Source organism: Apodemus sylvaticus, chromosome 12, assembly GCF_947179515.1.
Source record: "Apodemus sylvaticus chromosome 12, mApoSyl1.1, whole genome shotgun sequence".
Classification (NCBI taxonomy): Eukaryota; Metazoa; Chordata; class Mammalia; order Rodentia; family Muridae; genus Apodemus; species Apodemus sylvaticus.
The window spans coordinates 78,592,292-78,614,244 of NC_067483.1; the positions used below are offsets into that span (position 1 = coordinate 78,592,292).

The following is a 21,953-nucleotide window of genomic DNA, read 5'->3' on the forward strand; positions in this document are numbered from 1 at the left end:
ACACACAACCTTGGATCACAAGTCTGTAGAATGGGGCCATTAATAACAGCTCTAACAACATCGCTCTATGCTCAGAGATTTTCAAACTGTAAAGGCATTTGTAACATGAAAGGCAACCTTTGTAGTGACTGACTGGGACAATGACTCCAGAATCAATCAATGTAAGCTCAGCCAAGCCCAGTCTTGGAAGACTGGAGGTTAGAATGGAATTCAAGGAGAGGAACAGGATGTGGTCTGGTAGGCAGGCGATAGTCAACAAAGCAAAGAAAAAAGAAAAAAAAAAAAAAAACACCCAACGAGAGTGGAGCCATCTGTCCCTGGTGGCAGAAAGTACGGCTGCAATGGCTCTCCCTTGAGCAGTAACCTAGTCAGTTCTGTGTGCATTAGGAATAGGGGGAAGTTGGGAAAGGTTTTACCATGGCAATGTAAATGAAGATGATATTCAATTAAAAAATAAATGCCAATTTGATCTTCAAAAAGAAAGAATGTAAAGCCATGAACATTACATTATTTAACCAATAATTAATAAAATAAATTTATTAGCAGAATTTGGTGTCCTGCTAAGAACTTTAAAAACAAAAAAAAGGGAATCGTTGAAGGTGTCAGTGGAGAATTTCAAATGTTGAGCGGCAAACACAGAACTGCTAGGATTGTGGAAGGGATTGAAGGTTGCGCTAGGAAGGAGCTGTGGGTAAGGATGACCCTGAGGTGAGGATGACCCTGAGGTGAGGATGACCCTGAGTTGAGGATGACCCTGAGTTGAGGATGACCCTGAGGTGAGGATGACCCTGAGGCGAGGATGACCCTGAGGTGAGGATGACCCTGAGGCGAGGATGACCCTGAGGTGAGGATGACCCTGAGGTGAGGCTGGACTGCAGAGAAACTAAAGGCATCTTGCTCTGCCTTAGCATCGTCTGTGGGAACTTCCTGGCGGGACTTGAGATGCAGAGCAAGGGCATGAGGGTGAGAGGCAGGCGCGGAGTTGGAGGCCTTTGTGTGTGCTGTATTCTTTGGGACTAGGCTTTGCTGGTCAAGTTCTGTAGGAGGCAGAGTGTGCTACACACCCCAGAGCACAGTGCTCGCACTCTCTGCAGCCCGGAGGGAAGGGCTGGCTGCACTCCTCTCTTTAGCAAGCACTGCTCCCACTCCTGTACTTGCTCTCTAGTGGGTCTCCTGGTGCTTCTACCAACCAGGTGGGTGGCGGGGGAGAGGCAGGAGCAGGACCGACCGTGGCATCTTCAGTTGCTTCGGCTAGGTGGTGAGATTGGCCCGACAGTACACTTCTGGAGCTTAATACTGTGAACTGATGGTACAAGCAAAGCTTCGTTGAAGTGAAGGTAAAACACAAATGACGTACGGCTGTAACCTTAAAGAGCTCACTCTGCATCCTGGGGGGTGGTTGTGCAGCACATGCGCACACAAGAGAATCAAGGGGGCAGTGCAAGGCGCTGATAAGATAAAGGCAAAATGGACTTCACAGAGCTTGACCTAGCACCTGAGCACGACGGCCCAGGAAGAAGAAACACGGTCTGGGCTTTGGGGAGTGGTCCACTATGGTAGTAATCCTTCTCCCATTTCTTTGGGGTCCTTGTTAATTTACTTTGTAAGTCACTGTCATGAGTTATTTTACAGAAACCCTACTTTAAAGAACCCTACCATAGGGTTCTTAAGAACCAACCCCAGGGTTCTTACTGACACAAAGAAATTTCCTCCTTGGGAGGTAGAAGCAGGTAGGTGGGGATTTCAAGGCCTCTGCTGCTGCATGGTGGCATAAGGCCAGTTTGGCTCTTCAAAAGAGGAGGAGGAGGGGGAGGGAGAACTGGCTCAGAGGTTAAGAGCACTGACTGCTCTTCCAGAGGTCCCGAGTTCAACAGCCACAGTGTACTCAGATACATAAATAAATAAAATCTTTTTTTTAAAAAAAGGGGGGGGGGGAGGTAGAGAATTGTCTTTTCCTCCAATGTATTGAAGGCTAGAGAGATGGCTCCCCCGTTAACAGGGCTGGCTGCTCTTCCAGAGAACCCAGAGTTTGAGTCCCAGCACCCACACAGCCGCTCACAGCCCTCTATGACTCCAGTTCCAGGGAATCCAATACCGTCTTCTGTTCTCTGTGGGTACTAGGTGTGCATGTGGTGCACAGACATACAGGCAGAAAAAACACTGATATCCACAAAGTGTAAATAAATAAAATAAAAAAGCATTGAGTTTAAAGGCTACTTCTGTGATTGATTGGGATTGATTGATTGATTGATTGATTGATGGATGGATGGTTGGTTGGTTGATGAAGTGGGTGGGTTTGTATAGTGAAAGAGATAGTTAGCTCTTCAAAAAGATGAGTTTATCCAAGTTCTCAATGCTGGTCAACACCTGACCTTTTCCAGGAATGAACTTTCATGTTCTGCCCTCCAGAGCCAGAATATAAACGTCACATAAAAGCTAACCTGAAGTCAAGGGTCCAACAAGCTTTTGCTAGCTGTGGGGATGAGGGGATGTAGCCCTCTGTATACGGGCCAGGAGGAGCCCAACCTAAGCTGCGGCTGTAGCTGTAGCTATGATGTGGTATAGACAGCAGGGCAGAAGAGGGCAAAGGAGAAGAGGGGAGGGTGTCTGAACTGCTCCGGGATCTGTAAGGATAGAAGGAGGGACAATGCCAGGCAGTGGTGGTGCACACCTGTAATTCCAGCATTCTGGGAGGCAGAGGAAGGCAGATTTCTGAGTTCGAGGCCAGCCTGGTCTACAAAGTGAGTTCCAGGACAGCCAGGGCTACACAGAGAAACCCTGTCTCAAAAAAACCAAATCCAAAAAACCATTAAAAAAAAAAAAAAAAAAGAAGAAGGAGGAGGAGGAGGAGGAGGGACAGTGAGAGACCAGGCAGTGATCTTAAGGGCATGTTCCCTAAAAAAGTGTAAGTAGAGTTCAGACTATCTCATTTCAGGAGATGGCAAATGCTATGCATGAAGATTCTTCGGAGCTGGGAAGGAGACTGTAGCAGTACAGGATTTGGATCAATTTCTTCAACCCCCTGCTGCCTGCCTCTGACATTCTCACTTCTGTGGTTAGGGCAGAGGACATCTGGGCTTTTGTCCAATCACTATTTTGGTGGTGGCGGTAGGAGAGTCAGGGTTTCTGGAGAGTGCTGGAGAATGCACATTTGTTTTTCTACACATGAACTCTAGCTCCGCTTCTGTCCTTCCCATATAGTCTCTCTCTCTCTCTCTCTCTCTCTCTCTCTCTCTCTCTCTCTCTCTCTCTCTCTCCTTCCTACCCTCCCTCCCTCCCTCCCCACTCCCCTCTCCCTCTCTCTGTCTTACCAGATTGACAATGATAAAGCAGTATCTCATTGGTCAGAGCTTGTCAGGGGGGCGGGGGGTGAGGGCCTGGATTCAAAGGATTAACATTTCATTGGCTATGAGAATGATGCTTCTGAGCCAATTGAATACCTTCCCCATTGACTGTTGCTGGGGGGAGGGTAGTGGGGGGGGGGGGGAGAAGCCAAAATCTTTGGCAGCAAGATCAACCAGCTGACAGCTGGAGGAAACCGCCAGCTCGAAATATGCTCAGAAAAAGGGGAGTCAGAGGGGGTGGGGGAGCAGCAGTTCAACAACATCCCCAGACAGGACCTTATATGGGGACAGGCTCCGAGCTCTTAATTAGCCTTGGGAAGGAGAGGAGGGGTGGAAGTATATTTAAGCATCCATTATATTTAACTAACAAAAGGCCATCTAAGCTCTTCCAGTGACACACACACACACACACACACATCTTGATAGAGACATGATGTTAGGCACATTCTCTTGATAATATAAATATTCATGAAAGAGAAAAGGGGACAGGAGAAGAAGAGGAGAAAAAGAGGAGAGAGGGCAGGGGAAATGAGTCTCAAGAATAGGGGAAATCCTGCTGGGTGTGGTGGCATATTGCCGTAATCCCAGCACTCAGGAAGTCGAGAATGGAGACCTGCCAGGAACTCAAGACCAGCCCTGGCTACATAAGGACAGTCTGACTCAAGCCAGGTGTGGTGGTGCACACCTTTTATGCTAGCAGTAAAAGGCAGCAGAGGCGGGTGGATCTCTGAGGTGGAGGCCATCTTGGTTACAAAGTGAGTTCCAGGAAACTCTGTCTCAAAAAACCAAACCAAACCAAACCAACAAAACGAACAAAAGAAAAAGAAAAAGAAAGGAGGCTGGAGAGATGATTCAGTGGTTAAGAGCACTGATTGCTCTTCCAAAGGTCCTGAGTTCAAATCCCAGCAACCACATGGTGGCTCACAACCATCCATAATGAGATCTGAGGCCCTCTTCTGGTGTCTGAAGACAGCTACAGTGTACTCACATATAATAAATAAATTAATTAATTAAAAAAAAGACAGAAAAAGAAAACCCCGACTTAAAAAGAGGAAAAGAAGGGTCTGAGGAGGCAGTTCCCTTGGTAAGGTGCACTCCACAATGTACTTGGTTTTTTAGGAATTTTTTTTTATATACTCTACTTATCTGCATGTACACCTGTATGCCAGAAGAGGGCATCAGATCCCAGTAGAGATGGTTGTGAGCCCCACATGGTTGCTGGGACTTGAACTCATGATCTCTGGAAGAGCAGCCAAAGCTCTTAATCACTGAGCCAGCTCTTTCAAGCCCACAGGATATACTTGAACCCTAGTGCTTGGGGGTGGGGCATGTAGATCTGGGAATAGCTAGTCAGCCAGTCTCACCTACACAGCAAATGCCAGGTTTCCGTGAAAGATCTGATCTGAAAGAAAGAAAGAGAGAGAGAGAGAGAGAGAGAAAGAAAGAGAGAGAGAGAGAGAGAGGAAGGAAGGAAGGAAGGAAGGAAGGAAGGAAGGAAGAAAGAAAGAAAGAAAGAAAGAAAGAAAGAAAGAAAGAAGGTGAAGTGCTGATGACTCGCTGCTCTTGAAGCCCAGGCTAGGTTCCCAGCCCCCACCCTGCAGCTCACGGGCACCTGTAACTCCGATTCCAGGTGACCCGATGCCCTCTGGCTTCTCCAGGCACTAGGCACTGCTTAGTACACATACGTACAGGCAGGCTTATAGGCAAATGAGCACACACACATAAAATAAAAATATACTAATGAGGGCTGGAGCGGTGGCCCAGTTGTTTTTGCAGAAGACTAGGGTTTAATTCCCAGCGCCCACATGGTGGCTCACGGCCCCCTGTAACTCCAGTTCCAGGGGCTCCTATACCCTCTTCTGGCTTGCTCCAGGTACCAGGAATGCATGTGGCATACATACATGAAGACAAAACATCCATATATGCAAAATCAATCTAATTTTTAAAAAATTGAAACAAGCAATGTCAACACCTCCTACGGTGCAATGCCCGAAGCTGACTTACAGCCTGTAGCTACTTTCTGAGTTCTTTCTGCCTCCCTTCTCCACCCTTTTTCTTTCCTTTTAAGTCCCTAACACTAGATAGAAGAGGAAAAAAATGGAGAGAGGGGAAAGGAAAGAGTTCCCTGAGTAAAGTCAGGGATCAGAAAGGGGACAATGTTATCGTCAGACTGCTTCTTGCTGATTAGTAGTCATTGAGGTAGGTTTGATCTTCAGCATCAGGGTATATAATTTCTTCTCCTTTTTCTTTTTCTTCTTCTCCTCCTCCTCCTCCTCCTTCTTCTTTTTCACCTTCTTCATCTTCACCTTCTTCATCTTTCTCACCTTTCTTCTCCCTTCCCTCCCTCTTACTTTTTCCCTCTCCCTCCTTCTCCCTCCTCCCTTCCTCTCCCTCCTCTCCCTTCCTCTTCCTCCTGTCTCTCCTGCTCTCCTTTCTCCTCCTCTCCATCCTCCTCTCCTTCCTCCTCTCCTTCCTCCTCCTCTTTCTTCTTCTCTCTTCTTTGCACATGACTACTTAACAAACCACATCCACCAAACCCCCCTCCCACCCCCCCACTCCCCTCACCCCCCCACTCCCACCCCCTACTACACCCCCACACCCCCCCACCCCCCCACCCCCCGCTGCTCAGGGCCCTAGCATTTATAGCCCCTCTGAAAAGTCTCCAGAATTCCCTCTGGCTGGTTAGCAGTCAGTGCTGTTAACCACTGAGCCATCTCTCCAGCACCAGAATCTTTCTTTTCATTCCAAATGTCACACACTCTCAGAAAACAGCTGCCGCTGGCCACACCATGTCCCTGCTAGAGCTCAGGACAAATCATTGTCCTGGGCTGGGAAGCAGTGCCACATCCCCACAGCTGGGATTAAAACTGAAAGCATATTCCCATAGTATTTCTGTGTTTTTTTAGTTTTTATTTTCATTTATTTATTTTATGTATGTGAGTACACTGGCACTCTTTTTCAGACACACCAGAAGAGGGCATCAGATCCCATTAGAGATGGTTGTGAGCCACCATATGGCTGCTGGGAGCGCAGTCAGTGCTCTTAACCTTACCCGCTGAGCCATGTATGCAGCCTTGGCTGGTCTGGAGATTACTATGAAAACCAGGCTGGTCTCGCCTAGTCTCACCTACTGCTGCCTCCTGAGCTCTGGGATTAAAGCCTGCACTGCAACGCCAAGTCACCTTAAATGATTTTAACAAAAATATTTATTTCTCTGTGTGTGTGTGTTTTGCTTGCATGCATATGCACACCGTGGGGCTATCTAGTGCTCTTGGCAACCTGTAGAGGGGCTTTGGATCTCTGGTCTGAGCATGGCCGATAGTTGAGAAACGCTGCGGGAAGCTGCTGGGGGGCCAAGCCTGGGAATTCTGCAAGGGCAGCAGGTGCTCCTGATTGCCAAGCCTTCTCTCGAGATCTAATAATACATCGTTTTTGCATAACTCCTATCTCACTGCTGGTTTCTATGATACCTGGCTACATAGCCCTCTCACCTCCTGTCTTTTGACTTTTTGCCAAGGCTAAGCCAGTAACCACTGGCTTACAGTCTCAGCTCCGATCTTGACCACATTAAGAATGTTCCACCTTGCCACCAGAGAAAAGTTGTGATCAGAGCAATTTCATTCCTTCTCTTGAGATAAACACAGGGAATTTTGGTAAGTCTGGGCAGTGGTGGTGCACGCCTGTAATCCCAGCACTTGGGAGGCAGAGGCAGGCGGATTTCTGAGTTCGAGGCCAGCCTGGTCTACAGAGTGAGTTCCAGGACAGCCGGGGCTATACAGAGAAACCCTGTCTTGAAAAAGCTAAATCCAAAAAAAAAAAAAAAAAAAAAAAAAAAAAAAAACCTAACCAACCAGCCAAAAACAATAATCCACCACTGATCTACACCCTCAGCTCCAACCCTTTTAAAGTACTTTAGAGTCTTTCTTTCTTTTTTAAAAAGGTTAATTTATTCATTTTATTTATATGAGTACACTGTAACTGTTTTCAGACACACTAGAAGAGGGTATTAGATCCCATTACAGGTGGTTGTGAGCTACCATGTGGTTGCTGGGAATTGAACTCAGGAAGAGCAGTCAGTGCTGTTAACCACTGAGCCATCTCTCCAACACCAGAATCTTTCTTTTCATTTGATTTTTGCCTTTTAACATTTATTTATTTATTTATTTATTTATTTATTTATTTATTTATTGTTGTGTATATATGTGTGGGCACATGTGTCATGATGCAAATGTGTGGACATCAGAGACTATCCTGTGGGTGTCAGTTCTCTCCCATTAGGTAGTTTTCAGGGATCAACTTCAGGCCTTCGGGGTTGCCAGCCACTGCCTTTACCTGTTGCGTCACCTCCATTACCATCATGATATTTCACTACCTGCTTTCGTGCTCCAGTCTCAGATCTCAGCATTCACACTTGTTATATTCTGACACTTAGAACAGTAAGGGAGACTCTACTCGGGATTATAGGAAGAAAAAAAGAGGAGGGAAGGAAGAAGGCCAGGGTTATGTGTATTATGAAATATAGTGGCACAAGGGGGTACCAGGCAGACCCACGCCATAATGTGCCCTGAGTAATTACGCCATGCAACAGATCTGGTATAAGGGGGGTTTACTGGGGGGAGACAAGAGGAGTGGGGACCTGGGAACGTGAGGGTGGAGAAGGGGAAGGAAGAGAGAGAGAGAGAGAGAGAGAGAGAACACCTGGCAGCTGCAGCAGGTGACAGATGACATCAGCAGTTTCTAGGTCCCTGAGGGCAGGCCAGCAGACCAGCCTGGAGGCTAGCAATGGAATTTAAGAATGGGTCAAGTAAGTCTGTACCTGGCCTAGAAACGGCATCAAGGACTAGAAGGATGTTGCAGGATATTTGATCACATTATTAATCCCAAGATTGTGTTGTTTATTGGGAAACACTGTTCCTATTTGTGGTGTGGCTCACCCTTAGCACACACCTTTAATCCCCTTGGCCGGATACAGACATGCCCTTAGAACACACCTTTAGTCCCCAAACAATGAGGGTAAAGTTAGTTTGTAGAAGGAAGTATCTATGATTGAAAGCGATGTCTAACCGAGTGGCAGACAAAGGGACAAATTAGAGAAAGATCTGACAGAACAGGGTATACCCAACGGTCACCAGAAGCTACTTGAGGGGCAGTGGTGAGAGAGGACAGAGGCAGTTTGACCGGGGACAGTTGTACAGAGACAGATTGCAGAGAGAGAGAGAACAGGCTAGACACGAGACAGAATGAGTCAGAGAATGAGAAGAAGCCAAAAGATCAAAACATATTGCCAAAGTTAGTATGAGGCCAAGCAGAGCTATTCAGTCAGAGGCCGAAAAGAGAGGCCAATTTAAATCAGTCAGCTTGGAGAGGAGTTTGCGCCAGAACAGCGTTACACCAGCCAATAGAGATCAGAAAGAACTAGGAAGGGATGAGCTTATTCAGCAGTAAGTCTCAGAGGCTGAAAACATTCTAGGCCTAGATAAGATTGTGAAGACATTAGACGCTTCCAGGACTAGGCCTAGGTTAGCTGACTGAGGCAGTAAGCCTCGGAGACAACAATCAGAGCTGAGAATAAAAGATACTTTTACAAAGGGATGCTTTGTAAACTGACTTGACAGGATTCTTGCTGCAGGCAGATGGTGCTGATCAATTATCAAGGGGTTAGTGGTATAAGACTAGCTTGGTAGGATTCTTTCTGGCAAAAACCGTTAAGGCAGGCCCAAGATAGGACCAAAGATAAGATGTAGTTAAAAAGAGGGCTCTGTCGAACGTTTGGTAAAGAAGAATTGTTTTTTGTTGTTGTTGTTTTGGTTCGTTTGTTTGTTTGTTTGGTTGGTTGTTTTTTTTTTTTTCGAGACAGGGTTTCTCTGTGTAGTCCTGGCTGTCCTGGAACTTACTCTGTAGACCAGGTCTGCCTCTGCCTCTCAAGTGCTAGGATTACAGGTGTGCGTCACCATGCCCGGCAAAGAATTGTTTTTAACCGTATAAAAAAGGAGCACATGTTTATAGTGTTTAACTCCTGAAGGAACTGGCTCTACCGAATACAAATTTACAGATAAGAAATATAAAACTAAAGGAGGAACTTGAGACAAACTTTTTTTTCTCTCCAAGTGATATTTACTAGACAGCCTATACTGAGTTGTAAAGTAACTTTCATGAGAACAATTTTTAGCGCAGGATATGTTGCAGACAAGTCTTTCAGATTTCCCATTAAACATGACTTTTTCTGAAAAGCCTGCCGGGATCACAACATGTATGGATGAGGTGATCTTTCTGGGTCATTATGATCATTGCGTTGTATTGTTTGCATGTAGCCCCTCCGCACCCTCTTCTTCCGCCACCCCAGGAGATGGTGCTCTGTTTGAGACAGACACCGCAAGTAACTGGTCTTATTGTTTCCTAGCAATAAATACTTGTTTCTAAGAAACGGTAAGCAAGGGGCTGGAGGAAGCCACAGGATTAAATACATCGTCGTAGCGTCCATTGTAGTCTAATATCTAGGAAAACATATTTACATCAGAGCCGATGCTGCCTTTCCCTCTACGTTGTACGTTTCACAGTTAGCTAACTTCCATTTCAAGGCCCGTGAGATACCATGGAGATACAAAATGCGTGCTACAGTAGCCTTAGGGAGGAACAACTCTGATACTAAGTAGCACTAGGCTACAGTGGACGCCATTAACTCACTGGGTTAAGCGCTCAGCTGATCCCTGAGTGAGGTAGTCCGAAACATTACAAAGAGTCTCTCAGCTTTACTGAAAAACCAGGGCTTTGAGCTGTTGGGTTTTTTAAACTGAAATGAGCAATGGAACCCCGTCAGTCGACTGCGAAGTCGAGAGGAAGCACCGGGATCTGAGGCTCCCCGGTACCCTTGTGCATCTCCGCGACGCGGGCCACCAATTAAGGATTGGCAGGCTTGGAGGTGGGGGCCCCTGCGCCTGGCTCCCCCAGAGTCTCCGCCCCGTGACGTCAGGCCCCGCCCCGGCGCCCGCTTCCAAGATGGCGGCAGCGATACCTGCCCGGTTGTCCGGGTGGCGGTGACGACGGGGAACAGACCAGGTATGATGGGCTGGGGGCCATAGAGAGAGAGTCCTCCGAGAAAGGTTTGGGAGGTCGGGGGAAGAAGAAGTTCTGAGTCAAGGCTAAAAAATCAGATTGAGCAGGGAAAGGGTCTCGGGTGGAAATGTGGACGCGGGCCGGTTGCTTTCCCATTGCACGGTAGGGGCGAGCGCAAGAGACCAGGGTGGGATGGGCGTGTTCGAGGAGAACGGGGTTCCAATCCTCTTCCCTCCGCTTGCAAAGCTCTGACCGACCACGCCCTTCCAGGTGAGTCGGCCCAGGTCGTGGGCCGATCCTGCCCCAGCCCTTCCTCTAGTTCCTTCACCTGGAACGCTCCTCCCCACCCCCATTACGGCTGGAGAAAGGTGGAAAGGGGTAGAGGACGCCACCCCCACCCTTCTTCGGGCCACGCTCCAGAGCTGCTGCCTGCGGCTCCCAGGTGACCAAGCACCCTGCACCTGCGGAGGCGCTCGCTGGGACTTAAAAGAACAGAAAGAACCTGTTCCCTATTTTGCTCTGTTTTCTGGCCACTACAAGGTTCCGTTACGTATGCCTTGCCTCTCTAATAGTTGGGGTTGTTGTTGTTGTTTAGGGCCTTCATTCATTTCCCTGTCCCCACTCCCCAAAGAGCTCGTTTTGTGGGAGTATAGAGGGTTAGTTACAGAGCTGACACTCCTCCACTGCAGGTCACCTGAGAATCTTTAATTTTTCCAATCACTTTCCCTCACTTCCCATGATGGCAAAGTTGTTGTTTCTTCCCAAATTCTGTTGTACAGGTGACTGGTTATCCTTGATCATTTCTGGTTTCTGCTGGTTCCAGATTGGCTATTGGAATGCTTTTTTTTTTTTTTTCTGTCCTCTGTGACCGTCCCAATTTGAGATAATGCCTCATATCTCTGCTCCCCGGGGACCTCCTGAAGCCCCTATGATCCGGAAAAAGACAGCTTGAACACAGGTGCGTGTGTGTCGTGTCTTCTCTCTCTCTCTCTCTCTCTCTCTCTCTCTCTCTCTCTCTCTCTCTCTCTCTCAAAGCCTGAAAGGGCTTCTGAAGTAGACTTGGGACGTGAATGATGTAAGCTTTCTTGAAGGTGGAGACAGAGTAGCTGGTGGGAGGGGCTTGGGGGAAGTGGAAGAAAGTTGCTGGTGGTGGTTGGTTAACCTTTTTTTTTTATTGTTATTTATTTTTGATTGATCACACCAGTGTTCCTTTCTGTGACTTTGTTCCCTGCCTGGTTTTTCTTTCCCCGGCCACCTCGCTTTCATCTCTTCCTGCTGATGTCTCTTCTGGCTTGCTCTCTTCCTGTTCCCTTCCAGAAATCCTTTCACTCCTCACCTAGCCCTCACTCCAGGATGTTGCGGAGGCTCCTGGAGAGGCCCTGCACGTTGGCCCTGCTTGTGGGCTCCCAGCTGGCAGTTATGATGTATCTGTCACTAGGAGGCTTCCGAAGTCTTAGCGCCCTATTTGGTCGAGATCCGGGCCCAACGTTTGACTATTCCCATCCCCATGACGTCTATAGTAACCTCAGTCACCTGCCTGAGGCCCCTGCAGCTGCAGGAGCTCCTCCAGCTCAAGCCCTGCCCTACTGCCCAGAAAGATCACCTTTCTTAGGTGAGTGCAAAGGAAAGAACGGGAGGAAGAGAACAAGGCTTGCGGGGGAGGGAGTCTTGGGCAGGCATGAAGCGAGACTTAAGACTAATGAATGGACTCTAACGTGGGCCGATGTTGTGAATTAAGAGGTGGGCCCTTGGGGTCACAAGCTTCCCACGGCCTGCCCACTTTATGCCCTAGGGTGGAAATTATTTCCCTTGTAGATGAGTTTTGGCTTAATAAGGTAGTTTTTTTGTTTTTTTGTTTTTTTTGCTTTTTTGGGTTTTTTTTTTTTTTTTTTTTTTTTTGTCTTCTCCTGTAGCTTCAGTGTGGGACAAGAGAAAGTTATATAGTTCCCTAAAATAAGAATGAGTGAGCTGTTGGGAAACTGAGCCTCAGAAGCAGGCTGTTTCTCTCCAAGCCTCTTCTTGGGTTCTGATACCCATTTACCCGTGTGCCTCCGATTTCTAAACTTGTCTTTCCCTACCAACAGTGGGTCCTGTGTCAGTATCCTTTAGCCCAGTGCCGTCACTAGCGGAGATTGTGGAGCGGAATCCCCGGGTGGAATCAGGGGGCCGGTACCGCCCTGCAGGGTGTGAACCCCGCTCCCGAACAGCCATAATTGTGCCCCATCGCGCCCGGGAGCACCACCTTCGCCTGCTGCTCTATCACCTGCACCCTTTCCTGCAGCGCCAACAGCTCGCATACGGCATCTATGTCATCCACCAGGTATCCCCGTTGTCCGCCTTACTCTTTCCTTAATGTTAAGGGAGCCTCGAACGTCTCTTCTTTCATCTCATGGGTCTGTAGGTTAACTGTAAGACGGCGGACGATAGATAATGGAGAAGCGCCCACCCTTTCTCTTCTGACCTTGCTGGACCCATGCTTATTCTGTTAGGGTATTTCTACTCTCCTATATTTTTCGATTTTTTTTTCTTTGTTGAGTGACTTATGCAAATTTAGAATTGGTCGAGGATGAGCTAAAATACTTGTTCTTTAATTAAAAAAAAAGGTTTATTTTGTGTATGAGCGCTTTGCTGGCATGTAAGTATGTGCAGCACAGGCATGCTTGGTGTCTGAGGTCAGAAAAGGACTTCAGTTTCCTGGAACTGGAGTTTCTGATGATTGTAAACCGTGCAAACTGTGTGGGTACTGGGAATTGAACCTGGGTCCCGTCCTCTATGAGAACAACAAACGCTCTTAACCGCTGAGCCATCTCTCCAGCCCCCTAGATCCACAACTGCTGACATATATTGTCTTGAGGAAGATGTCCCTTTGACATGTGGCAAAAAACAGAAGCCAATTAACAATTATTGCATATGACTGTTAGCAATCAAAGAAACTAAATGTCCGGCACTCGATGATACGGAAGAAAAGTTTTAATTAGTTTGAATAACTAAATCAAAAAAGTGGTGCGGTTTTGTGTTGTTTTCTGAGATTGGGTCTGGTGTAGCTGAGGAGGACCTTTGCCTTCTGCTGCTCCTGTCTCTGCCTTCCCACCGCTGGGCTATAGGCACATGCCACCGTATTCGGTATTACATGGTGCTGAGCTGGACTGTGCAGGGGCCTTAAAGAATGTAGATAACACTCTACCAAATGAGCCCCATCTCCGGGACTGTTTTATTTTCAGCCTACTCAGAATCTTCCGGTCTTGGCCTCGTGAGTGCTGGAATTAGTCAGGGACCACCGCGCGGGCTCAGCGGTGGCCTTGTTCCCCCTTCTCCGGGCCCGCATGCAGCCTGCTCCCCCACCCCGGGCCTAGCCTGCTCCCCTTCGTTATCTTCTAGGCTGGAAATGGAACGTTTAACCGGGCAAAGCTGCTGAACGTCGGGGTGCGGGAAGCCCTTCGTGACGAGGAATGGGACTGCTTGTTCTTACACGATGTGGATCTCCTTCCGGAGAATGACCATAACCTGTATGTGTGCGACCCCCGGGGACCCCGCCATGTTGCCGTTGCCATGAACAAGTTTGGATACAGGTAGAGGGCGTGGAAGGGCACTAGAAAATAGGGAAGCCAGCTCGGTTGTAGTGTGAGGAGGGCCAAGGGGATTGTGGGTAGGGGTGGCTGTTCAAACTTGTCAACCGCGCAGATCTTTTTGCCCTTAGCCTCCCGTACCCCCAGTACTTTGGTGGAGTTTCGGCGCTCACTCCTGACCAGTACCTGAAGATGAACGGCTTCCCCAACGAATACTGGGGCTGGGGTGGCGAGGATGACGACATTGCTACCAGGTCAGACTTCTTGCCACATCTCTTTCTCAAACCCTGACCACAATTGTCAGCACAAATCCTGAGCCTCTTGCTTCTGCACCAAACCCTTTGGCCTAGTCGCCTCCAGACAGGCGTTGCCTGTTGCTACCCATTCTGCCAAATTTCAGTTTTCCAGGTAGATCTGGTTGGTGATATTCTTGGAAAAGGGGAGAAGATCAATTAGAAATATGGAATACAGAATTCTAGACCTCAGAAAGGGGCCTAAGAGACAAGTTAGTTCTTAGTTTTGCTAGGCTTACATAGAAACTACTTCTGTGAGAATGGGGAAAAGGGATTCGCCCCATAGAGCCCCAAATCACCCTTGTTTGGTTTGGTTTTTGTTTGTTTTATGAGACAGGGTTTCTGTGTACCGCTGGTTATCCTGGAACTCATTATGTAGACCAGGTTGGCCTTGAACTCACTGAATCCACCTGCCTCTGCCTACTGAGTGCTGGGATTAAAGGCATGTGCCACCACTGCCGGCACATCTTTTTGGTTTTTCTCTTTTTATTTTTTCGGGGGTGCTGATTTGCATAATGCCAACTCATTTCTTAGGCTGTGAAACATTTCTTATCTTTAGCCTCCAGTGAACTATGTCCATGTGTAGTGCATTTGAGTTTCGTGTGCTGAATTCATTGCCTTCTCTACCTTGTGTCCCCGGAAATGACATCATTCTGTGAATTCTCCTCTCCCTCTGTGTATTTCACACTCTGAGACTTCTAGATGTATTCTGCCAGTTCTTTGTCAAACCACCCTCACCCCTTGCCTCTGTTTCAGTTCTGGCTTGTTTTAAGGTCCTGATCATCTGTCTGCTTCTGCTCTTCCCTGTCCCGTGTGGCAGTGGCTGGAAAGGAGCGGGGTAGTTTAGACACTGTTTCTAAATAAGAACTGCTGGGCTAGGGAGGCAGCTCGGTGGGCACGTGTGTGCTTAGCATACGTAAGCCCCGCTTTCAGCGCCAGTGCCAAAGGGTAAGAGATGGATGGCTGGGTTTGGGTCTGCCATTTCCATACGCTGGACAAAAGGGCACCCTTCTCTGTCCTCCCAAGACTCTACAGGCAGCTTCTAGGAGCCATTTAGAAAGCAGATGCAAGAATTATAAATCTACCTTTGCCAACTGTTGTAAGGCCCTAGGGCACCTGGCACCAGGCCCCGCAGACTTAGATACAGTCAGTCTTACCTTCCCTTTGTTTGTTTGCTTTTGTCCCGCCTTGTCATGCGTGGCAGTTTTTATTTATTTATTTTTTCTTCCTTGCCAGACAGGTAAAATTGCTCTCTGTGTGCCGACCTGGGCCGCCGTGCTGTGTATGCCGGCCTACGCCATCACTCTGTGTGCCAGCTTATGCCATCACTCTGTGTGTCCCTGCCTATGCCATCGCTCTCTGTGTGTGCCGGCTTATGCCATCGCTCTGTGTGTCCCAGCCTATGCCATCACTCTGTGTGCCGGCCTATGCCATCGCTCTGTGTGCCAGCCTATGCCATCGCTCTGTGTGCCGATCTAGGCCCTTGCTCTCTGCATCCCAGTCAGGCCATCCCCTCCCTAGTGGGTCTGTTTTTCCCATTCACCCGACAGCAGCAGTTTCCCACACAAGCTCCTCCAAGACTCCCCCACTTCTCTCACAGGGTCCGCCTGGCTGGGATGAAGATCTCTCGACCGCCTACCTCTGTGGGACACTATAAGATGGTGAGGCACAGGGGGGACAAAGGAAACGAGGAAAATCCCCACAGGTAGGAAGGGAATGGTTGTTGGATTCTCAGGCCTCTCGTCTGTTTAGGACGCTCTTAAATGTCCCTAAATTCCAGATTCTTCCTTTTAGAGCTTAGTCTTAAAACTTCTCACCCTCAGATTTGACCTCCTGGTCCGTACCCAGAATTCTTGGACACAAGATGGAATGAACTCACTAACATACCGATTGCTGGCAAGAGAGCTGGGTCCTCTTTACACCAACATCACTGCAGACATTGGGACTGACCCTCGGGGTCCCCGGTCTCCCTCTGGTCCCCGGTACCCACCAGGTTCCTCTCAGGCCTTCCGTCAAGAGATGCTGCAACGCCGGCCCCCGGCTAGGCCTGGCCCTCTGCCTACTGCCAACCACACAGCCCCCCGGGGTTCACGCTGACTCTTTGCCCATTTTAATCATGAAACTGAACCTGAGGGGCTGCGTTCCTCACACCCTCTGCCCCTCACTGCTCTCAGAGGGATGTGAGGGATTTAACTCCAGGGCTGTGCTAGGGGGCAGGGACCTCTCCTCACTGCTAGATTGGAGCTGGGCTCCTCTAGACCCGGAGGTTCCTCTTTCTAGGGGCCACCTGTCAGGGCTCATGACTGTGAATCTTTGATGTCATTCTCTGCCCCTGGGGTGGGAGCAGGGCTGGACCCAAAGTCCCTTCCTCGTCCATGGGCGTTACTCTTTTCCAAGAGTGGCCTGGCTTCTCCTGGGACCTCTGTGAATATTTATTCTATTTATGGTTCCTAAGAAGCTGTCTGGTGGGAGAAACCCCTAGCTGGGCATTTCCTGCGAGTGCTGGAATGGTCCCCTCGGGTCTGGAATGGCCAGGGGGAGGCAGGGGCTGGGATTTTGATATCTTTTCTAATAAAGGATTTTGTCTCACCTTTGCTTGTGATTTCTGCACCCCAGGCCACTTAATCATTGTCTCTCAACAGCCCCACCCTGGCAAGACTATAGGGTGGGTGACAGAACAGTCAGACCAAACCAAACCAAACCAAGCTCCACCAACTTTTACTTTGCCGAGTAGGAAAGTGGGAGTTGGGGGGGGGGTGTCAGCTGATAGATTCTGTGCCCAGGACAGCAGCTGCTGCCTGGCGCCCGCTCTCTATACAGTCATTGACAGCAACCCCCTCATAGGAGGCTCCAGCCAGAGTCAGGGGCAACCTCTGGGCCGTCAGGAACTGCGTAGCCGAGTCTGGAAGGTAAGAGTGAAAGGAGCAGTTATGGCTGAGGAGTGACTCCCTCGGCCCGGCTGCTGTCCCGGCTTACCTAGCTTCTGCCAGTGGCCTAGCGTATACTGAGGGATACAGTTCTGAGGAGAGAGAAGATGCAAGGGGAAGTTTATTAGTGACTTCCAAGGCCTTGGCAGGATTGTCACTGCCCTTGCGTCTTCACTTTCAAGGCTTTCAGTGGGGGAATGAATAAGAATTTATCTCAACTCACCTCGTGGAGATGGACCAGGCAGTGGCTTGGGGGTTCTCTCAGGCCTAACTGGGTAGCGGCTGCTTCCCGGGCTTGTTGTTGGAACAGCTCTGGAGACAACTGATGGCCATCAGATTTTAGCTTCTGTAACCAGTAACCTCCCAACATCACCTACGAAGAAATCTGGCACTGACCAGCCTGCTCTTGCCTATACCGCGGCACCGAGAAGCCCTGTGGAGACCCCACCCGAAGCCCCATCTCCTCTCACAGTCACTCTGAGGCCTGGGGGGTTCCCATCCTGCTCAGGAAAAGCAACTGAGTCATACACGATTCCCAGGACAGTCGGATCTTCTGATGATGGCACCAAGTGTCCAAATCCCTGGAGAGGAAGATGTCTGTGGGTCACAAGGGAACGGCTGTCACTGAGCCGGTGTCTCCAGTCCTCTTCCTCATACCTGAACGGGCAGACAGGCGCCTCGGTACTGCAGATTCACCACAGCGACAGACACAGCCTTGATGGTGCTCAGGATGCGAGCTAGAGGTGCAGCCTCGGCAGGGAGCAGTTTGCTGAGCTCTGGAGAGCAGGCAGGCGTTCACACTAGGCTAACTCTGCCTTACCAGAGCCCCTCAGAGCCCCTTGGGAATGACCAGCTCTGGAGCCTGTGTGGTCCTGCTGCTGTGTGAAGGCACACTATTGCTCCCTGATGGCTAGGGGAAGGGTCATCCCATTACCTGAAGCTGGAATGGCGCTTATAACGTGGTCGGCTTCCAGACTGCTGTCCCCTAGAGACACCTGAGTGACAAGAACATATGAAAGACAGCGTTATGAGGGCTTTATGGGTCAGGTGGGATTTGCTGCCTCAGTTTCCCAAGGTACTCAAGGGGCAGGAAAGACTGGGTGCTGACCCAGGATGAAGAATACGAGTGACAAGGTCATCTCAACAACTAAGACACCCTCTTGTGTAATCCCGAAAGTAGGCCAGTGTGGCGGCTCTGAAATGTTCAGTGAAGGTGGGTGGTTCTTTCCTTGTCCTAGACACTCAAAAACACTACTTCCATTCACAGGCTCTTACCCACGGGCATTTTGAGGGAGGTTTACAAATAAAACGTAGCAACCTAAGGTAGCCAGTATCTACATAGCTTCTCTAAGGCAAGAAAACAGTAGTAAGTCCAGTGATAAGTGGTTTAACCTGACTTGGTTAACCACTTTGACAGGGATGGTGACATAGTCTGTGTGTGCATGCCCGTGAGCGGGGACGCCTGTGGAGTTCAGTTCTTCTGCAAAGGCAGTACGTGCTCTTTTTTTGTTTGTTTTGGTTTTTTGGATTTGATTTTTTTTTGAGACAGGGTTTCTCTGTATAGCCCTGGCTGTCCTGAAACTCACTCTGTAGACCAGGCTGGCTTCGAACTCAGAAATCTGCCTGCCTCTGCCTCCCAGAGTGCTGGGATTACCAGCGTGCGCCACACCGCTCGATGGTGGTACGTGCTCTTAACTGCTAAGCTGTTTCAGCTTTTCTCTTCCCAGATGAAGACATTTACGGACAAAGAATTATCACTGACTCTAAAATAGGGACAGAAGTATCCGAGGAACACTGCAGGGCCTTGATGCCCTCCTGTATGAATCTTGTGACTGATATGTAGGTAGCAAAGGTGACTTCTAGGCAGCAGAATATTAGAATGGTGGCCACCTGAGGAAATGGTATCATGTTTTAAAGGTTTGGACCAAGTTTAAAGAAATGGATGTTAAGCAGAGAAGCCCACATCCCTCCCCAGAGGGCCTATTTTGCTATGGTATAAAATTGGGTCATGCAGCTGGGCAGTGGTGGCGCCTGTAATCCCAGTACTCTGGGAGGCAGAGGCAGTCAGATTTCTGAGTTGGAGGCCAGCCTGGTCTACAGAGTGAGTTCCAGGACAGCCAGGGCTATATAGAGAAACCCTGTCTCAAAAACAAACAAACAAACAAACAAAAAAAAAAAACTCCAAAAAAACCCAAACAAACAAACAAACAAAAAAACAAAACCAAAAACCAAAAAAATATCGGGTCATGCACACTGACAAATGAAACTTTTTGCCAGGTAAAATTTTGCAATACCCAATATAGCACCACTACCACCAGTAACACTGATAGAGGCTCACTACACTCCAGAGGGTTCCCCTACCTTCCAGCGCCCTTCTGGCTGAAGGCTGAGCCCGCAGACTGGCTGACCCCTGAGGACGGTGACCCCTTTCCTTGTTAGGTAATCGTGAAGGGCCTGGGGCAACACCTCCAGCCCTCCACGGAGCGACCACTGACTCCATCGCTCAGCTCGGGCCCGACGAATTAACGAGGAATCTGGCTGTGGACTCTGCCCTAAAAGGAGTTGGGGGAGGGAACGAAGATTAAAATAGTACGCCTTATACAAAGTACCTTAGCATGTTGTCAGGCTTTATATTTTCACCCTCTGAACCGATGCCCCGCCTCACCTGCCCCCAGCAGCAGCCCCAGTAATATGGACCGGTGTGTCTGCTCAGCTTGGAAGAGACTGGGAAAGCAGGACCGGACGCTGAGCTCACGGCTATTGCCAGCAAACACTCCTCGGCAAAGACTGTCCATGGCTAAAGACGCCACCTTAAGGGTAAGACTGGGACTGAGGGGGCCAAGGAATAAGCCACCCTGACTGATTTCCACTGGCCCTCCTTGCTAGGGACTAAGAAAGGAGAGAGTTTGGGTTGGAGATGTTCCCAGTGTAACAAAAGGATGGGAAGGAAAGAAAGGCCTTGATTCCCAACACTGAGTTTTGGAAATTCCAGCAATAGAGAGAGGACATCCCTAAATGGTCCAAGAGTCCCCCGAGGTTAAGTCTGAGTTAGAGACCAGCAGCAGGGGGGAAGAGGTTTGAGACCATGTCTGAGCAATGTCACCTCAGGTCCAAGGCGGCGCTGGGCAAAGCTGTGCACCGTCTCATCAGGCTCTTTGCCCCTGGACTCCAGCAACTCCCTCAGCCCAGCCCAAAACAGAGGTTTTGAGAAGGGGGGTGAAGGACGGAGTAGACCCCTGCATGGAGGAAGGCATGGTGAAAACTCCCAGATTCACCTTCCCAGCTGGGGGGGAAGGGGCGGGGCGGGGCGGGGTTATCTTCATCCATTTGACCCCCTGTAGCTGGGAGGCCTGACAGGGAGCGAAAGGAGGGGGTGTGTAATAGGGAGCTAGAGAGACGGGGTGTTACCTGAGGCCGGAGGGTAGGGGGTGCAGGGAACCGCCTACATACAGGAACCTGTTCTTGGCAGCTGGGTGATCTCCTCGGACAGGCAAGACTTCGGACTCCAAGCCAAGTTCAGAAACCTGCTCTCCACAAGCCCTCAGGAAGAGGAGACACTAAGGAAAACCTGACCCAACGTTTTTTTCCCTCTCTGCAACTCTGTCCCTCTGGAGAACTCTCCTCCACCACCTGTCCTGCACATTCCACAGCACGCTCACCAGGAGCAGGGTCCGAGCCCCCAGGGCTCCAGCTGGCCTAATTCCTCGAGGTCCAAGTTCAAAGATCGCACCATCCGATCCTCGGACTGAGCGGATCCAGCCTCCCAAACGTTTGCTGCCCTCCACTAAGACCACCTGGCGCCAAAAGTGAGACACTGTCGGTGCAGGGCAAAGGGACTGGGGATCGGGGGAAGTGCATATTTCACGGGACAAAAATCTATCCAGCTTTTGCTGGAAACGTTAAGAGTATGAAATGAGTCTTCCTTTGGTTCCGGTGGGGACTCACCTTAGGAGGGCTGGAGCCTCGGATCAGATGATAACTTGCGGCCAATCCGCTGATACCTCCGCCAAGCACTATCACAGTCCGGCCCATCGTAAGGCCTAGGGAAAGGTCGAGATACCCCAGGAGAATGGGAAGCATCCTGTTTTACAACTGCAGAAACCCCCACTGGTCCCCGTAACCCACCTCTGGGAACTTACTGTTTAGGAGCAACTAATGCGGGCGCGCGTGTACGTGCTGGTGGAAGAGTGGGGTCTTCGTTCTGAGGCCAGGACTTACCCACGAGATAGGGGACCCGAGAAAGTGAGTGAGCGATACAGAGGCCCTAGGATCAGTCCATCCTGTCGGTGTGCAGATACGGGCCACGCCCACGCTATCTCCCCAGCCCAGGCCCTCCCGAGGCTAGAATTCTGCAGCACTCGGTTCGCCCAGCCTCAGCTGGTGAACAGGTTCAAGTCTGGTATCCCCGCCCCTAACTTTTAGGGTCCCTCCGACTCTCCGTCGACTCTCTCCTGGAGGCCCGCGAGGCGAGGCTGCGTTTCACGTTCCGGCTTCTGGATTGGTGGGTTCTGGAATGCGGGTTCTGGATTGGTGAGCTCTGGAGACATCCACCAATGAAAACACCACATTGGCGGTGACGCTTCCTGGGAGCAACAGCCGCTTTCAGTGTCAGTTCCGCGGAGCGGGTTAACCTGTTCGTTTCCTAGCCGGATTTAGTGGCAGTAACCCGCACTGCCTTCCCCAGGGATAGGGCAGCGAAAAGCTGAATCCTGGGGTTAGCATTCCCCAGCTCAAGCTTCCCAGGTCTGCGGTGAGAACCCTGGAGGGTGG

The 21,953-nt window shown here is 49.6% G+C and overlaps 2 protein-coding genes across 5 annotated transcripts; one reads left to right on the plus strand and one right to left on the minus strand.

Moving 5' to 3' along the window:
• Positions 1 to 10,298: 10,298 nt before the first annotated feature.
• Positions 10,299 to 16,845, plus strand: B4galt3 (beta-1,4-galactosyltransferase 3). 2 transcript variants are annotated; one of them, XM_052199846.1, is made up of 8 exons: positions 10,299 to 10,400; positions 11,177 to 11,355; positions 11,715 to 12,009; positions 12,482 to 12,717; positions 13,776 to 13,966; positions 14,095 to 14,217; positions 15,857 to 15,961; positions 16,080 to 16,845. In XM_052199846.1, exons 3-8 carry the CDS (start codon positions 11,751 to 11,753, stop codon positions 16,351 to 16,353), a joined length of 1,188 nt encoding a protein of 395 aa, XP_052055806.1. In that variant the 5' UTR covers positions 10,299 to 10,400; positions 11,177 to 11,355; positions 11,715 to 11,750; the 3' UTR covers positions 16,354 to 16,845. The 2 variants fall into 2 exon arrangements, with proteins under 2 accessions (XP_052055806.1, XP_052055808.1); XM_052199848.1 differs by having other exon boundaries at positions 11,738 to 12,009.
• A 113-nt stretch (positions 16,846 to 16,958) lies between these two features.
• On the minus strand, positions 16,959 to 21,631 carry Ppox (protoporphyrinogen oxidase). 3 transcript variants are annotated; one of them, XM_052199843.1, is made up of 13 exons: positions 21,402 to 21,631; positions 21,129 to 21,223; positions 20,843 to 20,977; positions 20,592 to 20,707; positions 20,287 to 20,419; positions 19,849 to 19,993; positions 19,545 to 19,735; positions 18,118 to 18,178; positions 17,841 to 17,959; positions 17,654 to 17,764; positions 17,407 to 17,556; positions 17,233 to 17,275; positions 16,959 to 17,158 (listed from the first exon to the last, which is right to left on the minus strand). In XM_052199843.1, exons 2-13 carry the CDS (start codon positions 21,213 to 21,215, stop codon positions 17,016 to 17,018), a joined length of 1,434 nt encoding a protein of 477 aa, XP_052055803.1. In that variant the 5' UTR covers positions 21,216 to 21,223; positions 21,402 to 21,631; the 3' UTR covers positions 16,959 to 17,015. The 3 variants fall into 3 exon arrangements, with proteins under 3 accessions (XP_052055803.1, XP_052055802.1, XP_052055804.1); XM_052199842.1 differs by having other exon boundaries at positions 21,323 to 21,630; XM_052199844.1 differs by lacking the exon at positions 21,402 to 21,631 and having other exon boundaries at positions 20,592 to 20,723.
• Between the last annotated feature and the right edge of the window lie 322 nt (positions 21,632 to 21,953).

What these genes read in the sequence shown, in the direction of transcription:
- Ppox (XM_052199843.1), bottom strand. Translation starts at nt 21,215, where the DNA reads ATGGGCCGGACTGTGATAGTGCTTGGCGGAGGTATCAGCGGATTGGCC. An exon ending in GAGGCTCCAGCCCTCCTAAG is followed by an intron (nt 20,978 to 21,128) that starts GTGAGTCCCCAC and finishes TTTTGGCGCCAG; the next exon opens with GTGGTCTTAGTGGAGGGCAG. An exon ending in CCCCAGGCCTCAGAGTGACT is followed by an intron (nt 17,557 to 17,653) that starts GTGAGAGGAGAT and finishes ATTTCTTCGTAG; the next exon opens with GTGATGTTGGGAGGTTACTG.
- B4galt3 (XM_052199846.1), top strand. Translation starts at nt 11,751, where the DNA reads ATGTTGCGGAGGCTCCTGGAGAGGCCCTGCACGTTGGCCCTGCTTGTG. An exon ending in AGAAAGATCACCTTTCTTAG is followed by an intron (nt 12,010 to 12,481) that starts GTGAGTGCAAAG and finishes CCCTACCAACAG; the next exon opens with TGGGTCCTGTGTCAGTATCC. An exon ending in AACGAGGAAAATCCCCACAG is followed by an intron (nt 15,962 to 16,079) that starts GTAGGAAGGGAA and finishes TCTCACCCTCAG; the next exon opens with ATTTGACCTCCTGGTCCGTA.